The sequence below is a fragment of the Bidens hawaiensis genome, unplaced genomic scaffold, assembly GCF_021521415.1.
Source record: "Bidens hawaiensis isolate Kalapana, Puna unplaced genomic scaffold, B.hawaiensis_p1.1 tig00020455_1, whole genome shotgun sequence".
NCBI lineage: Eukaryota > Viridiplantae > Streptophyta > Magnoliopsida > Asterales > Asteraceae > Bidens > Bidens hawaiensis.
This window is the reverse complement of record NW_027493126.1, coordinates 302,826-320,923: the sequence shown is the minus strand read 5'-3', so window position 1 is coordinate 320,923 and position 18,098 is coordinate 302,826. Positions and strand designations below refer to the sequence as shown.

General features: G+C 31.9%; 1 protein-coding gene, 2 non-coding genes and 1 pseudogene across 4 annotated transcripts; 2 read left to right on the top strand and 2 right to left on the bottom strand.

Moving 5' to 3' along the window:
• Positions 1 to 3,005: 3,005 nt before the first annotated feature.
• Positions 3,006 to 3,141, bottom strand: LOC143560854 (small nucleolar RNA snoR77). The gene has a single exon (XR_013140197.1). It is a non-coding gene; the product is annotated as a small nucleolar RNA snoR77 (small nucleolar RNA).
• A 51-nt stretch (positions 3,142 to 3,192) lies between these two features.
• Positions 3,193 to 3,288, bottom strand: LOC143560853 (small nucleolar RNA snoR1). The gene has a single exon (XR_013140196.1). It is a non-coding gene; the product is annotated as a small nucleolar RNA snoR1 (small nucleolar RNA).
• Positions 3,289 to 6,326: 3,038 nt separating this feature from the next.
• On the top strand, positions 6,327 to 9,891 carry LOC143560825 (endo-1,3;1,4-beta-D-glucanase-like; annotated as a pseudogene). The gene is made up of 7 exons (XR_013140192.1): positions 6,327 to 6,513; positions 7,752 to 7,773; positions 8,340 to 8,457; positions 8,536 to 8,626; positions 9,244 to 9,333; positions 9,429 to 9,526; positions 9,613 to 9,891. The product of XR_013140192.1 is annotated as an endo-1,3;1,4-beta-D-glucanase-like (transcript).
• Positions 9,892 to 15,382: 5,491 nt separating this feature from the next.
• Positions 15,383 to 15,865, top strand: LOC143560834 (uncharacterized). Its single transcript, XM_077049043.1, has one exon. The coding sequence runs from the start codon at positions 15,383 to 15,385 to the stop codon at positions 15,863 to 15,865; it is 483 nt and encodes a 160-aa protein (XP_076905158.1).
• Positions 15,866 to 18,098: the final 2,233 nt, after the last annotated feature.

The window sequence follows — 18,098 nt, the reverse complement described above, 5'->3', positions numbered from 1 at the left end:
CTGGATCACCAATGAAAAGCTTCATTGGTAAAATATACCGCATACGACCAGGTATTAAAAGCCGTTACTTTATACAACTTGCATACGGGTAGGCCTGGTGACGGGATTAAGTTTTTTTTACCAAAATAAAATTTTCAAATATTTATGTTTATTCAATATAATGTTGGGTCACTTGACCCGATATCCAACAGTTATGTAGGTCATGACCGAATTAATTATAACATTATTTTTTTTCACGTGTTTTAAGGTTTAATATATACCATGCACTGATTGTACTTGTAGTTATATACACAAGTAACAAATCTAATACAATAATTGAGATTAATTTAATTATAAACATAAAGTAATATTTGTCTTTAAGATTTGTTTTTTTTTGTTTTGTTTTTTTTAACTAAGAATCTAAATCCATAAAGTGGTTCTAAATAAAAACAAAAGAAAACCGGATCACAATCATATTTATTAATATTTTATAAGGCAATAAAGTAAATCTTTATTGAATCTTAAATAATAATTATTTAAAACTATGTTAATAACGCCGTGTATATCTTATAAGGCTTCCAAAGCACTTTAGACAAAATATTAAAGAGAGGGTGGACCCTCTAGAAGCAAAATCTTTTTAAGTATCACCATTTAAATAAAAAAACTCCAAATTTTACGTCGTTATGTTGGAAAGCTATTAATATTTTATAATTCTACATGTTTTAAATATTATTTTAGGTATTTGTATGTTAAATGCGCTTAACTACCAACCCAGTATGGGGGGGGGGGGGGGGGGAACGTTGTAAAAATAGCTAGTTGCTAGTCAGGAGGCGGGGTGAGAACTAACGATTATTAAAGAGGATTAACTGGATCGAACTCTGATCATCTGATGTATAACTTTCTGTTTCATATATTCACGCACACATTTTTAATTTTCAGTTATATATATACACAAACACCTTTTGCAGGAACCCATGATTGTGACAGAAATCTCGTTGGAAACCGCTGAGTTTAGACGAAATCTCACCGGAAATTGGAAACCGCCGACTTTGGCTAGAACCGCAAAAGAATAAGTCGATTGAGTCCAATTAATCCTGATTTTGGCCGTACTTGACCGTTAGCCCAAAATTAATCTGTGAAGTGGAGACTTTTGCAACACTGGGTAGGGGTGTGCATGGGTTGATTTGGATCGGTTTTATGTCAAACTTATAACCCTAATCAATATCGGTTAATGCATAACCATAACCATAACCATAACCGGTCCATTATGTTGGTTTTGGGTTATAGCAAATCAGTTATGAGTCGATTAACTGTAACAAAAAAAATGTATGGGGGCCTATAAGCTTGGTACCAAATTCTAAAAAAACAACATAACAAAATCCAATAAAATATATAATATGTAATCTATAATATTAAAACCAAATATTACAAACTTAATCCAACAATGAAATTTAAATTAATTTGATAACAAACATCAAACCAAAAACTTCAAAATGGTATAATCAACCAATATATTTGGGGGACTGTTCAAATACGACGGGTTTGGAATTATCTTTATGACACACATTTGCAGGGTTTACGAAAATTCAATAAACCGGCCACCCAGTTATGTCGGTTACCAATTAAATTCAGTTTACATATGACGGTTATGATTCGGTTAACGATTATGGAGGTTAAGTTACTCACTTTTAAACCTAGGGACGAAATTAAAGTTGTTATTGTATATCTGATTATGGCTTATAGTTTACACAATGTTTCTTCTTATTTTATGGAACTTGAAAGATGAAATTACATTGTAAACAAGTTCTTATTAAGAATCTTTTAAGAGAAATTTTCAAGTTGGTGATAATGGTCGAAGTCCAAAAATTGGTAATGATGTACAAGATAATGATGATATCATTCTAAATATTCCTTCGACTTTATTTCCCTTCAATACCAAATACAATCAATTTAAATGATCTCCCTTCGAATCACGAATAAAATAGATGAAATAAGATAATAAGTTAAAAAGGATATTCAACCACAAGTCCTATATTTTCATGTAAAGACTATTTTAATGGTGACCAAAGACCCTTAAATCAAGAATGGTTTAATAAATGAATGATAAAGCTTTGTGTAGTGGGCGGCAATTTAGGCGATAATGAAGTTTTGGGGGGAAACAACATCGCACCCAACATCGATAAAAAGGCGACAATGGGGTGGGAAACTAGTATTTGTCGCCGAATGTGTGTGTTTGTTTACGGGCAACAACATTACACACCTAAAACAAAAACCCACATTTCGCTGACTGAGCGTCACATGGCATAACTCACTTGATTTTATAACCTTCGAGTACAATACTAAAAAAGACAAACATTTTGCCTGTGTTGTTATTTGTTGAAAGAAGTTGGAAATCAAGGTTAGAACTCCAAATCAGTTTGGGTTGAAACCAGTTCAACTGGGACAACAAAAATCAAAATTGATTCATGATCAATTTCAGTTCGGTTTGAAACTGATTTCATAAGTTGAATACGATTAGTTTTGATCAGTTTTTGCCCGATATCGGTTAACCTTGGGGGAGAGAAATAAAAACAGGTACAGGACATACGGTTTCAATGAATTCCAAACTGAAATCTACAATCGGTTTCAGTTCAATTACCAACGACAATCAAATAAACAAAATTAACCTAAAACCAAATTAACAAAAGATTGGTTACCAACTATTTGTTGCACACTCGATTAATAAACCAAACAAAACCAAACCAATTATATTTTCATATGCTTTTAGATTGTATTACTCCAATTCATGTATTTCATGTTTTTCCCCGCCATTTCATGTAGTTATTTCTTCAATTAATTTTCATGCATTTAAACATTTAAACACCAATTTCATGTATTTATGTATCTGTTTAATATAAACAAAACCATGCATTCTCTAGTCTCATAAAACATAGCCCATTAAAATAGTTATGTTTACATTAATAAAATTGGCCCACTAAAACATCAACTTTTATTATCATAAGTTTCAAAAAGACACAAATATTAAAAATGTACTTGTGCTTACTAGACCAGTTTCATAGACTATTAATCTCAACAAGTCTGAAGAGCAAAAGAATTTGATGTACGAACAGATTAACACCAAGTGACCAAACCTTTAAATTAATTTACAAAAGGTGGTTGTCGATAAACTCATAAAAAATAATATAAACTAACAAAAAATAAATAAAGGAATTAGGCTCAGAGTGTTGCTTTATGTGCTCAAAGAACAGCTTTTCAAGGCCATTCTCATACAAGAGGTGTCAGAATATTAAGCAAACAATCATCTTTGCAATATCAAATATCAAAAAAACAAAAATTATATCATAAAAAAGATTATGAAAAACAAAATATCTACTACTCTAATAAAAGAATACTATTACGTGCCACTTGTCACTCTCTCAACCATTCTCACATTTTTAAACCCATTTTGTTATTTGGATCCCTTGTGGGTCATTACCCAACCCAAAATAGCTTTATTCTTATTTATATATAAAACAAGTGTGTTAATGTTTATTTATTTTTTCTTTTTATATTTTAACATCATGTTTATCCTTAAGTAATAAAATGAAACAATTTACTTATAGAAATAGAACATGCAAATGGGATTAAAGTGGTTAGAACATTGTTTATTATTATTTTTTTAGTATTTTCAGGTATACAAAATAAAAGTTAATTGAAATAATTTCTTCTTTAAAAAATTTCATTATATACATCGACTACAATAACATAAATTTGTTTATTGACATACTAACCATTTAAATTTATTCTTTTTGTTTATTTTGAAAGGCTAGAATCATGTTCTTCTTTTCTTAGCTATCATATATATATATATATATATATATATATATATATATATAAAACTAACTTTTATTCCCTTTAATACGGGATTGTTTTATATTATTCATTTCTAATATTAATATATATTTTTTGATTATAATTTTATTTTTTTACAAGGAAGTTATTAATATACTTAGGATTTGATGATGAAAGAGTTTCACAAATAAATAAGATGTTATAACTCGTTTTAAAAAAACTATATGAGTTTGGTGAAACCTATGACCCGTTTTTTTTACTATAAAATTGTTTATATATTATAAATACTATCTTTAAAAAAACGGATACTAGTTTTTAGTATATCCCTATTTTATAGGATTTTCATATAAAATATTTGATGAGATTAATTTTTAATATAATGACATGTTATAACCCGTTTAAAATGCTATATGGGTTTGGTGAGACTCATACCCTTGAATTCAGTTTAAATGCATGATAAACATTCATTTACAAATAAAACAATATGGTGGTTTGAGAGAATTTAAGAAGATTTCGTTTATATATATTTAAGATTAAGATTTAATACATAATCTTGTTTTATTATATATGGTTGGTTTGTACTTGAAAGAACCTGTGTTTTCACACGGACATCTATATCGCTTTGTCAAGATTTAAAGGCATGCATTGACTAATTTTGATTATTGATAAACTAGGTATATTGACCAACACAACCGCAAACGTATTGTACAGGTAATTTTTTCTTATTAGTAAATATTTGCGTAATGTTTCTTTAGTAATTCCTACAATTTAATATGAATTGTAATTATATTAACAATATATGATAATTGTGTTGTCGATTGTATTTTGATTAATGCTCAAATTTTAAAATGTTCATCAATTCCCCGTGTAATACACGTGGCTCAAACTAGTATATCATAAATTTAATTAAATCAGTGACATAGGCGGCTACATACATAAGGGTTTAGGGTGTTATTTGAGCATTATAATTGGGTGGATATTTATAGATGGCTTATGGGCTTTACACCGGGCCAGATAAGATTCAACTATTTTTCTTAAATGGGTCGTAGAGGCCCAAAACGTTTTGTCACCATCTAAATAGAGATGTTTAAAAAAATCAGTTTCGATCGGTTCACTAAAGCCCAACCCGAACTGATTTGACAGCCGGTTCCCAAGCTGACCCAGCCTGCCGGTTCCATCACCAATTCCCCCCTTAGAACTACCAGACGCCGGATTTAAACTGATCAAAAGCGGTTTTAAGTAAATTGGTTTCTAAGCTGAATCGAATCGGTCTGACCGGTTTTAAACTTTCATGCTCCTAAACCGGTTTCTAAACCAAGCCGATTTAGGTCAAACTGGTTTTGACAATAGGTTGACAAAGCTGATTCAGTTTTAAAACCGCTTGAAAAAAAATTGGTTTTATACACCTCTACATCTGAGTAGGGATGGAAAATTCGGGACTGGTACCGGTTGGTACCGATTTGGTACCGAATTGGTACCAACGTTTTGAGTTTCGGTACCGGTACGGTACGGGACCGGTATTTCCCGAAATTTTACCTTAAATACCGGTGTCGTCCCGGTCTCGTCCCGGTCCCGTACCGGTACCGAACTGAATATTTCGGTACCGGTACCGGTACCGGTACCAAGAATCCGCGATTTTTGGGACCGGGACCGGTCGGTATCGGTACGGTCCCGGTCTCATCCCCTACATCTGAGTATAACTAAAAATATAAGTATATGTTTATTTTGAAATGATAATATTTTCACTAGTGGTTCGAACTGTTAAAATATTACTCTCACTGCCTCACTGGACCTCCATTAAAATAAGAGTTAACGGCGTTAAGTTTTATTTGAATTTTGAAATGATGTTTTAGAGCTTTTGATCGGAAAAATGGACACGGATTGATTGATGTACAACTTACCTCTAAATGGGGCTCCAATTGATGAAACGGTACTTCAATTTGAGTGTTTGAACTTCTGATAAACCAAAATTAAGTCGTTTGAAGCACTGTTTTCAAATAGTTTTTGCATATATAAACTCGCATTCTACTTTCTTCAAAAACCATAAAACACAAGTTTGAAATTTATATAAAACTTAACGCCATTAAAATTAGGTCTGACAATTGGATACCTGTTTAAGACAGGATAAGACATGTTAAGCAAAAAAGTACAGTATGTGATTTTTTTTATTTTCTTTAACAATTGAAATTAGTAGACTAGACTCCGTCATATTCCCTTCTTAGTATGTGAAACTTAAAATTGTCTTATAGTCATGGCATATAAAGTAGTAAAATGTGTCATATTCTTGTTTAATACTCGAGTTATCGCGTTGTATCTAACTTGTTAAGACATGATTTATCAGCCCAAATTAAAATGTGTTTGACTGAGGTGTACATATTTTCAGTTTAATAACATAAGTTTAATAAACTTTAAAATAAAATCCAAACTAACACATTATAATCATGTGCGTAAGCTCTATCGTCATCCATGAATGTGTGATATAATATTAACCACTCTCTTCTTCTTCACTATATTTTATATCATAGAATATTATTATTAATATTATTATCATGTCCGGCCCACAATGCTGTGAAAACCCACCGGAGATTATCTCCGGCAGTAGCAGCCAAGAGGGTCACATAGAAGTTATTGGAGGCTTGACTTCATACACTAGTGGCTCACTTGCCTCAAAGCTTGCTATTGTTTTAATTGCTGATGTTTATGGTATTTTCTTGGCTATATATCATCATCTCTACTTTTAGATGATTTTGCCATTGAACATAATATGCAGTGTTTTGAAAACCGGTTCGTACCGGTAATACTGGGTTTCGTATATCATGCCAGTAATTTGGGTCCGATATTTTCAGGCGGTTTGCTAGACCGATGGTGCCCCCCTCCTAAAATACTGGTTTAAACCAACAAACTGGTTTTAAGCCAAGAGATTTTTGACATTTTGTGGCCCATATTTCATTGAAAAATACTTTTAACCTAGCGATTAACATTTAAACGAGTAATCTTTTGGATTATTTTTTTTTTAAAATGAGTGCTTTTGTCTTATTTTTTTTTGTTATAGATTAATTTTGGGATTGTATTTTATTATAAAATCATATATTTTTGTGTTAGTTTTTGAGTTAAAGTTGCATTTATATGAAATTACAAGCGAACTATTCAGCCTGGTCAACCGGTTGTACCATTTTCTAGCGCAATCTGGTACAAGTTAAAAACCGGTTTTTTAAACATTGAGAATGAATTAGAATCAGAAAAAACCAATTCAACCAGTGAAACATTTATAAATATTTCTAACTCGATTCGGGTTGTTTTGAATTTTATTTTTCTTAGTGAGTTTTAGTGTCATCGGGCCATTACCATTTTGGGTAACCGGGATTCACATAACACCAAATGAGAAATTAGAATATACTTTGATACAAGTAAAGAGGTGCGGAGTGCACAACGGGTACCAGGCGGTAACCAACAAACCACATCATGTAGTTACGACGGTTAAATAACAATCAAGGGTAGTTATGACGGTTATATAAACTTCCAATGGTAGTTTTGGTGATTATTTAACCACCACTATCCAACCTCTATATAAAGAGATCATTTGGTCGTCTCTCGAGTCTCGTGGTTAGAAACTGAGTTTTGTCCACTTAAAAGTTCGGGACACCACCAAATTATTTCGATCTGAAAGTGTTTGACGTCTCTCAGATTATCCAAGCGTCACGAATACCGAATCCCCAACATTTTTATATATAAAATAATATACACATATATAATTCAAACTCGGTTTGATTAAAAAACCTGAATAGTGAGTCAGAATTGGATTCTGATCTTTCTCAATAAACCGAACACGATTTGGTTTGGTTCAAGTTTTGTTTTTTTAACAAAAAAGTTTGTTTAAATATTTGTTGTATGAAGAAATTGTTTCATTATTTATCTAAATTAACATTTTAGTTTTGCTGCAGGCTATGAAGCTCCAAAACTAAGGTATGAACATCCACATTTTCTAGCTACATGTGTTGTAACTGATAAACGTGTCCAACACCAAATCAGATTGAAGGCTCCTAGAATCTCGGAGAATATTTAATATAATAATTATTTTATTTTCATAAGATAAGTTAGTCTTATTTTATTTAATTCTATTTGTTTTGGATTCAAGTTGTGTATTTGAGTTAGTATAGTATTTGAACCGTGGGTTTATATATACCATTGGTTCAATGTGTTAGTTATTATTAAGTTTTCTCGTTAGTCGTTTTCTTAATAAAAGAGTTGATTGTGTGTTGATCAAATCTTGTTTTCGTGTTCTTGATTCGCTTGCTTAAAGTTACTGAAATTGAGTTTTCACACCAAGTCGAAAATATGGTTTTTCGCTAACTTTGGACACAAATAATTATATGCATATGTTATTAATATAATTATTATTTACTGGATATGAAAACTACTATGCGAGAGCTTTGTAATGAACTAAACTGACTAGAAAGCTGCGTTAAGATGAATGAGATATCGATACTGAAAGTACTTAAAACATATGTTGTCTTGTGTTAATTATGAAGACAAATTGCGGACAAAGTTGCAGCAGCTGGATTCTATGTAGTAGTGCCTGACTTCTTCTATGGAGATCCATTTGTACCCGACGCGTCACTGTCTTCTTGGTTTCAAAATCATCAACCAGTGAGTTCCCAAAATTTTCTATCTTAATTTTAGTTTCATAATCTAGAACTATTCTTAATTAGTTACCGCTTTAATTAGTCGAAAGGGTGTGAAGATACTAGAAAGGTAGTTGCTGATTTAAAAACCAAAGGGGCATCTGCGGTTGGAGCAGCCGGTTTCTGTTGGGGAGGTGCGGTTCACTTATTAACATACGAATCTATTCGGGTTATCTTTTATAGGTGTATTGGTTTTTATTAATCCCAACGATCATATTTTGGTCGTTGCTTGTCCCATTTTACGATTTGGTTGCTGACGGTCCCATCTTTTAACGTACTTGTTCCCAAGGGTCAGCGACTAACAGAATCCTAACGCCGTTAGTTGCAGGTCGCCGTAAAAACGTTTTTGGCCGGAAAACTCACATTTTTCCGGAAAATTCAACATTTTCGTCCCAAACATCTTTGTGACCTTGGATCAGACCTTGAGGAACCTTTTTTCTAGTAAAAGCCCCAATTATTGAGGTCGTCGGAATCGGTTGGTGGTGTTCAGAATGAATTTTCTGGCAAAAAATGTGACTTTTCCGGAGACCTGCAACTAACGGCGTTAGGATTCTGTTAGCCTCTGACTGTTGAGAACAAATACGTTAAAAGATGTGACTGTCAGCAACCAATTCATTAGTCGGGACCGGGTACGACCAAAAGATGATAATTGGGATTAATATAAATAATATATCTGTTATATATTTTTTCAACATGTCAAGTAGGTTAAGATAAAAGTTTCTAACTTTCAAATTATTATTCTGTTATTTAGGAATGACCGTGTCGAAACTAGCGACGCATGGTGAGATTGAGGCTGCGGTTATATTACACCCCGGTCCACTCTCGGAGGATGATATTCATGGTAATTGTATAATGTTTATTTACTTGTAGCAACAATTACAATATAACAATATACATTCTTATGTAACATATATGATGCTGTAACAATATATTCAGCAATAAAAGTCCCGACAGCAATCTTAGGCGCCGAAATTGATGAGTATTCTCCGCCTGAACATATTAGAAAAATTGGGGAAATTTCATCAGCAAAACCAGTAAGACTTCCTGCAAGATTTTTTCATAATAAAATATTAAAATCCGAATGATATTTGATTTTTTTTTTTTTTTTTTTGTGTTGTAGGTTGATAATTTTGTGAAGATATACCCTGGTGTTGTCATGGTTGGACGGTGCGATACAAGGATGACGATGAACATGTTGTTAAATGTGCGATGGAAGCACACGCGGACATGTTGGAATGGTTCAAGAAATACCTCAAATGAGGATGGGGCTCTAGAAGATTATTTGAATGTACACTGATGTAACACATGTTGCAGTATTGTGTATTCTGTTTTGATGTATTTCCTTTAAGTTTAATAAACAAATGAAGTGATGTTCTTGATGTACACAAATTATATATAAGCATTTTTATATACTTGAAACTCATGTGTGACAATAATACACATAATGTGGTATTAATTCATTTGACTCACTAATACAAATGAAGACTATATGATCTACACAAGTATATAATTTGAAAAATCAAGTGCCGTGCGCATGGTAACATATCGATGCCGAAGAACTTTAACTTTGTTTTCACTAGGATCAGATTGCAACTTGTTGTGTGCTTACTTGTCTCAAATGTAATTGAATCCTTTTCGTTATATTGAAAGGTAATGATGAATTGCATGCTTAAGGTTGTGTTTTTGGGAAATATAGAGTTTTATGTATATGTTGACTTATCTACTAATTTTGACTTTTTGTTTGTCACCGTTGACTTTGGGGAGGACCTGATTTTTTGGTCGCAGTAGACTATGATTGGGCTTATTCTCTCAATGGGCAGCTCAAAGCCCAACGCTGATGGATAAAGAATAGCATGTGTATAGACTAGAGTTGAATAGTTGATTACCTTTTGGGCTTTGCAAATTGTTGGGCCTAGAGTTATATTAAAGATATAAATATTTTGATTATGTTGGAATAAATACCCGTATATTTTTAATTCATATAATTTAGTTAATTAGTTATTTTATTAGATGATGGATTGATATACTTTATTTACACTAACATAAATATGTTTTTATTAAAAACATAAAATAGTTTGAGAGGGAAATATAGGCTAGGAATGAACTTCCAAGTGACATGTGTTCATGGTTATTTTCATTTATTAGAATAGATAAATGGTCATGCTAAACGTATCATCTTCCTTATTAGATGTACGACCCCCTGTAATCCTTTAACATTTTTGAATTTACTATTAGTCTCGCTAACATTTTTTTATAACTCTCTCAAAATATCAAATAAAAAACTATTAAATTTTTATTTTGTTTTTTTGGGTCATATATTTTGTTATTGATTTTATTATTCGTATCATCTTTTTAAAAGTTTGTTAATTTTTTACGTGTATTAACTGAAAATAGCGAAATTTCACATTTACCTTGCACTTGCAATGATTTAAACTCACAACATCTCATTTGTATGGAAGGACTTAATAATAACAAAAGATAAAGAAATAAAAATAAAAAGTTAATACTTTTTTTATTTGATATAGTAAAAAATATTGGAAAGACTAATATGTAACAAAAAAAATGATAAAAGGAAAAAATGTTAATTAACTTGAAATATCCAAGAGAGTATGATTAGTAAAAATAATATAAAATGAAAGACGTTTAACAACACTCGATGATAATACTCATCATATCTTCTCTATATAAAATATAATTTTGACATAGTAGTGCCAATTAAGTAGCTTAAAAACTACAAGAAAATGGCGTTATAAAAATGTATCGTAATAAGGTTTGTATATAACACCAAATATCTTCATATATCAGCAAAATTTTCTGACCTAGACGCAAACAATCAAGTTGAGGTCACGTTAACCCACAATCATCTCTCATTATTATTTTTGTATAATAAATTAATGTTGATATTTCTCTTAGTTTTCTTTTGGTTATCTTTTATTTTATGTCATAACTTGATTGGAAAAATAAACATATTACTATAACTCTATAAGACCTTATATACAAAATGGATAAAAAAAATTCAATAAAAAATTAATCTAAAATCTTAAGACATTATGTTGTATTTTGGTAGGGGTGAGTAACTCAACCATGAAAGATTAAATCAAACTAAAATAATCGAACATTTAATAACCATACAGTTATGATTGTATGTGTATAAATAATTCAACGATTAACTGATCCAAACCAAAAATTTAACCAACGTTTGTATTTTAATTGTCTTTTTTGTTATATATAAAATGTTATGTCACATAAATACTATCTTAGTGTATTTTCCTATATAGATTAATAGCATTGCTAATTTTTGATTTATTATTTGAATAGATTGAATCCACTAACTACTGGTTAACCAAATGAATCGAACCATATTTTCCAATAACCAAATTAACCGAACTATTTAAAACAAAAACAACCAGTTATGAAAATATAAAACATAAAACATTAGTTATAGATTTGGACCAATGGAGTTGGTGGTCCATTAACAAAGACAAAAACCTTCAAACCCCTTAGGCTGAGACGATATAAGAATCCTAGATTCAAATTCCACATACGATAATAATTAAAAAACAAAAATTATTGTTAAAAAAAAGTTATAGATATGGTTTTTAGACTTTTAGCACATACCGAAACCGGTGCTTACCCTAATTTCACATATTTTACCCAAGTTTATATATTTGAAGATGTTTCAAAATAAAATGTTAATAAAATCATTTATTCATATTCATCATCAAATTTAAAAGTGGAAAAGAACAAAAAAATAAAAATAAAAATACAAAATAAAAAAAGGACGTACGTGCCCTCATGACCGTTGACTTGCAACCGGAGACCGGTCCATGATGGCGGACAACGACGGACATAATCACCGGAAAATTTAATTGTATTATTTAATATCAATATCTCCACCTGGCATGATAACACAATTTAAATCAATATAATATAATAATTAACTATTAATTAAACAATTCATACATCTCCTCCATTACAAGTTTCATCCTTCATATAATTAAGCACATATTCATATTCATATTAATATTCAATTTATTTCTTCTCTACATTTCTCTCTTCCATCATCACCTCCAACTGTGAAGAACCAATCCGTCCGATCAAAGGCCGCAGGCGATCATGATACACAAGTTATCAGGTGATCAACTGTTAATTAATTAGTTGCATAATTGACTTGGAAGGTTATCCTTGAGGTAATTACCTATATTCTAATGTTTTCAAACTAGTTATATGCAAAATGTTATGTGATTCCATTGAAATTTAATCACATTTTGAATCGACTGATTAATCTATTGTTGTCCACTCTTTTAACTTTAACCGAATAAACAGACTGACACAAATACTTAATGAGCAAATTTTTATTTACGTGTCGTTCGTGAAGAAAATTAATATGTTTGTTCGCTAATTTGGCATATTATTATTATTATTATTATTATTATTATTATTATTATTATTACTACTACTACTGTTGCTGCTGCTACTACTACTATTATTATTATTATTATTATTAACCCCCCCTCCCCCCAATTGACGTAAATAGGCACTCCGATAATAGAGGTCTTGTTTGCAAGTTGCCCGAAACAATTCATTAAAACTTTGAAATGAGACAAACATAAACTTAAATTTGAGAACGTCTGATGGATCATAGATGAACTCAAATATTGGCTCGGACCAGCTTCTCGTTTACGACATTTAAGTGTTCTTCTCTGACACTTCACGCGGGCACCCCACTAGTAAATATGATATATCATATATGGTTACATAGTAAATGTCATTATAAACATAACTATAAATTATAATAAAAGAAATTTAAATTTAAGTAAACGAGGTAACCTTAAACTTAGATTCAAGTTCTTAATGTCCTCATCTACTCACATCGATCACATTCACATATGACATTAGGGTCCCATGAAATTACGTCACATAAAATTAAAGAAACGTAGATTGAAATATATTCTAGATTTTGAAAAGCAACAAAAAAAGGTTTAAAAGAAGAGTTGTAGAGGACTAATAATGTACGAATATCCCACGTGTGGAGAGGTCCCACAAATCATAATTCAAAACATATTACTTGTTTTGTTTACTAGGAATCTATTTCATTGTAAAGAATATTTTTATTGAGTAAAAGTTAAAAACATATTATTTAAGGAAATAAAACGTCAAAAGAAAGTGCCTTTGGTGGCAACATTGTTGGTCTATTTTTATCAGAAGATAAAAAGATAAGATGAGTAGAAAAATTAGGTTAGTTTTGTTACTGTAAGCATAGTTTTAATGCCGTTTAAGAAAAATATTATAACTAATATGAAATGCATGTTAAACAATAATAAAAGACTTCAAACAACAATATTTAGAGTTAACACACAAAACTGTTTATCATGTACAACAGTTGGAACAATAGTTGTACTGCTAGAGACTAACTCAAATGTCTGAAAAGTTACATGAAAAGTGTATATTGAATCTATTTAAAAATACTTGATATATTTTAGGTGAAAACTATATTTTTCTCCATATTTTAGAGGTGAAGAGAAATACAAAGTGTGAGAGGGAATCATACACAACAAAATTTCACTCGTAGCAAGAATATTGATAGGGTATGGAAATGATGAGACATAGGTAGATCATACCTTTATTCCAGTATATAGAGAGACTGTTAATTTCTAGGAGACGCTGACTCCAAACATGATATGTGGATTTGAAAATGTAAAGTATATCATTAACATAGAGTGCATGTATCTAACATGGATATAGACGACCAAAACAATATGCATATGAAAAATACTAGAGATCTAACCATAGTAAACTACCAATAAGGTAATAACTGAGACAAATTAAGAAAGAATAATAGTAACATATAACACATCACATAAGAGCAATGACAATATGACAATTGTGCTTTTGCTATACATGGGTAAATAACTAAGACGCGTATATGATTGTGTATACATACCATGATATGATGGGAGGGAAAATACGATGGTTTCTGAAATTCGGTTTCTTCAATTATATTGGCCGGCACCATAACCAACTGACTCAAATTAAGGCGGCCTAAGTGTTCAATTGGGACGCTATGGGGATGGTTCTGGTTGACTGATTGGTTCGATTATAGGACGACTACTTCTAACTTAAAATTACAAGCTAAATCAACTTACTAACTTAGCTCATATTGTTACAAGAGCGTCTACTAACAAAGTGTCATATTTTTTTAGAACGGCTAACTCACACACTCTCTAAACATGCTATTAAATCTACACTAATGTCCATTATATGATCAAAATTTTCAACCACTTCATAAGTTATACTTTAGCACATATCTTAATACTATTAACCTACAAGTCCTTGGGGTAGGAAGAGTATGACATTCAAGAGGCATAATGACATGCAAGGTAGGGATAATCATTTTTGATACTAATTGGTGCCGGGTACCGGTACCGGTACCAAGTTTTTGAGTTTTCAGTATCGGCATAGTACCGAACCAAGCATTTCAATACCAGTACCGGTACCAAATATTTCGAGATCAGTCCGGTTGATGCGGGTTCCATCCCGAACTCATCACTAATACAAAGTATGTAATCAAAATGGGAAAGTGATGGTAACTTTAGCATAGGGCGCGTGCTAATGGGTTATTCATCTTCCTTTTTTGGCGTACACTTTAAGTCCCACATCATTAAATTACATGAACTCTAGTTTAGTACCCCTTTAGTAAATCCAAGAATCACTATATAGGCATATACATTCATATATTGCATGCTAAAAAAAAGTGAACATATAAAATAATAAAAACCATACAAAAGTTTGCATAAAACCCTCTTTCCTTTCCATAACACGATGAATTATTTGTCCTTTGTCTAGGTTGAACTATCACTTGCCACAATTTCAATATTTCAATATCTCAAATGGGTTGTGAAATACAACCTTACTCATCTCAACCCACCAAGGGAAATATTAACAAAAGAAGCCACCCGAACCAAGCGGAAGACGATGGAGTGGAGTGTTCGGGGAAGGCATGCCAGTCTTGCACTGCTAGGGTGATTGCTGACTGTGTCGCCGTGTGTTGTTGTCCTTGTGCGGTCGTTAACTTCTTCACACTCGCATTATTTAAACTTCCTTGGATGATGGGAAGGAGATATTTGAGTAAGAAAAAGAAGAAGAAAAAGTTGAAGAATGAGGGTAAAGATGGAATATCAAGAAAAGATCAGGGAGAGAATGGGAATTTAGGGAAAGTAACCGCGGTTGAAGGCAAAGATGAAGACGACGAATTGGGAAGTGGTAAGTATAGTGCGAGGTTTGAAGCTGAGAGGGTTTGGTTAGAATTGTATAGAGTTGATAATTTAGGTTTTGGTAGGGTTTCATTTAGTGGCATCCAATCACTTGGTTAGTTTAATATTCGTTTTGCATGTTGCTTCTATCGGTTTTTATCATAACCTTTTGAAGGTCATATGTACTACACAAGTTATGATTTACCTGATTTCGTTGGTTTATATTAGGCAATTATTGTCACTGATAGCGATTGTACTTCATGGGTTGATGTCTTAATCGCCTCAACATAATCCTATATATAACTTTGCATGATTAATTTTCATACTGCTTTAGCGCTTGCTTGTCATGTTGCATTGTGTCTCATTTACCTTTACATCGTACTTCTTCTTCTTCTTCTTCACGTGTTTCGATTCTCTTAAGGACTAACTCTTAACTTTATCACCAAATTGTTTGGCAAAATCTATCTAGCAGTCAAAAGTTATCCCAAGTCTTCATGGGTGAAATGTTAACTTTTCAAGACTTTTATTTCAAAGGACTACTTTCTTTCCCTTATCACAAAACTAGTCATCTTTATATGTGATGTACTTTGTTGGTGTATTATTTGTATATTATTTGGGTTACTATTAGTAGTTACATACTTGCATCTATAGACATGAGTTACGACCCCATAATCACGTATTCTACTTTAACTCGCCCGTTCCACTTGTTTACTAAACACGGGCAAAAATCATGCCCATCGTGAAAACCCTCTCAAGTATCACCAACAAAGTTTAATACATACACGAAGTTGACTCGCATATAGATTGTTTTATTAGCATGTCTATGTATTTGTATTCATATTTAATGTAATGAATTTTAGGCACATATAAGCCACATTCATAACTCTAAACACATAAAAACATAGATATTGATGTGAATCAATGGAATTTTATCGATGATGGTGATCCAAACATATCAGAGCTCTTCAAAATAACAAGATCAATTGTTGTTTCTAATTGTTCGTTAGGTCAATAATGCGAATGATGTTATGCAACAATGTGTGTTACTCTTATCACTTCATTGTCATAGGTTTTCATGACAATCAATGTTCTTGTTTTACAAAAGAGTTAAGTCTTCTTATCGTTTTTAATTAAAGTAAAGTTGCATATATGAGGCTTAAATCCTCGATCTTTGCCTTTACCATTGCATCATATGACGATAGCAAATAAGTCGGGTAACGGTGACCAAGCGTCCTGAAACTGCGGCCACTTTTCACAATAGTACAGTTTAAACTGTCAATGTTTCTCATACCTTCTCGCCTTTTGCTAGATTATTAAATTTAGATATTGTTCTTATCTTGTTAATTTAACGATTAGTATTAACAATATAGTGAAACATTGAATACTTGGTAGCCCAATGTGCTTATGTATAATGCTTGTTTTTTTCGGGTTTTTTTTTTAAATCAAGGACGACACTAGGAAAGGAGACCGAAAATGATCACTTCAATAGGAGTTTATGTCTTATCAAAATATGTGGCACAAACACCTATTGAATGTCTAAATTCGTATTTGCAATAATTGGAGCGCACCATGGAGCCCCGGTGCGCTACCAAGAGCATTATTTTCGTTAAAATCAGTATCTAAATAAACAAGATTAGAACAAATTTTAATAAACAAGATTAGAACAACTTTTAGACGTTACCAATTTAACATAAGTTGGGAGTGTTTCGCCTTAAAAAACCTGTCAACTTAGAATGTTGTTACTATCTACTTACAATAATCTTAACTTATAGTGAAAATAATATATTATTTAAGCCAAGTGAGATAGTTCACCTGATGATCAAAACTTTATATTACGTGAGCCAGGCGACACGCAAATATGGCCATGTGGGTAATTGTTTATTAGCATATAGGTTTTTTTTAATATGAAGCAAATTAATTTTTCTTTATTTTATCATAGAAAATAGAGTAAAGTGTCATTTTCGTTCTTGTGCTTTGACAAATGATGCGAATTTAGTCCAAAAAGTTTTACACAATGTAAGCCTAGAAACAACAATGTGGTATAAACAGGCGCATGCGTTACGATGTTGACAATGCGCCTATCTTGTGTTCGCTCTTTCAAACACCTACAATGAGTCTGAGTAACTATGTCATAGAGTGTAATGACTAAATGCATGAGTAGAGAGAATAATGTAACGGAGTTATATTCTAAGACTTTGTGTGGCGCCCGAAGGCCAGCCAAGCGGTCTGTTTATGATCAGTGTATGCTAGTTTCGAGAATGATTCACTATGATAAATTGGACACCAGCAGTTCAACCAAAATGTGAGTTAGTCGTGTCAATTAATTATGTCGTCGGATTATGTAACGCAGACT

Excerpts from the sequence above, each read along its gene's own strand:
- LOC143560834 (XM_077049043.1), top strand. The coding sequence starts at position 15,383 with ATGGGTTGTGAAATACAACCTTACTCATCTCAACCCACCAAGGGAAAT.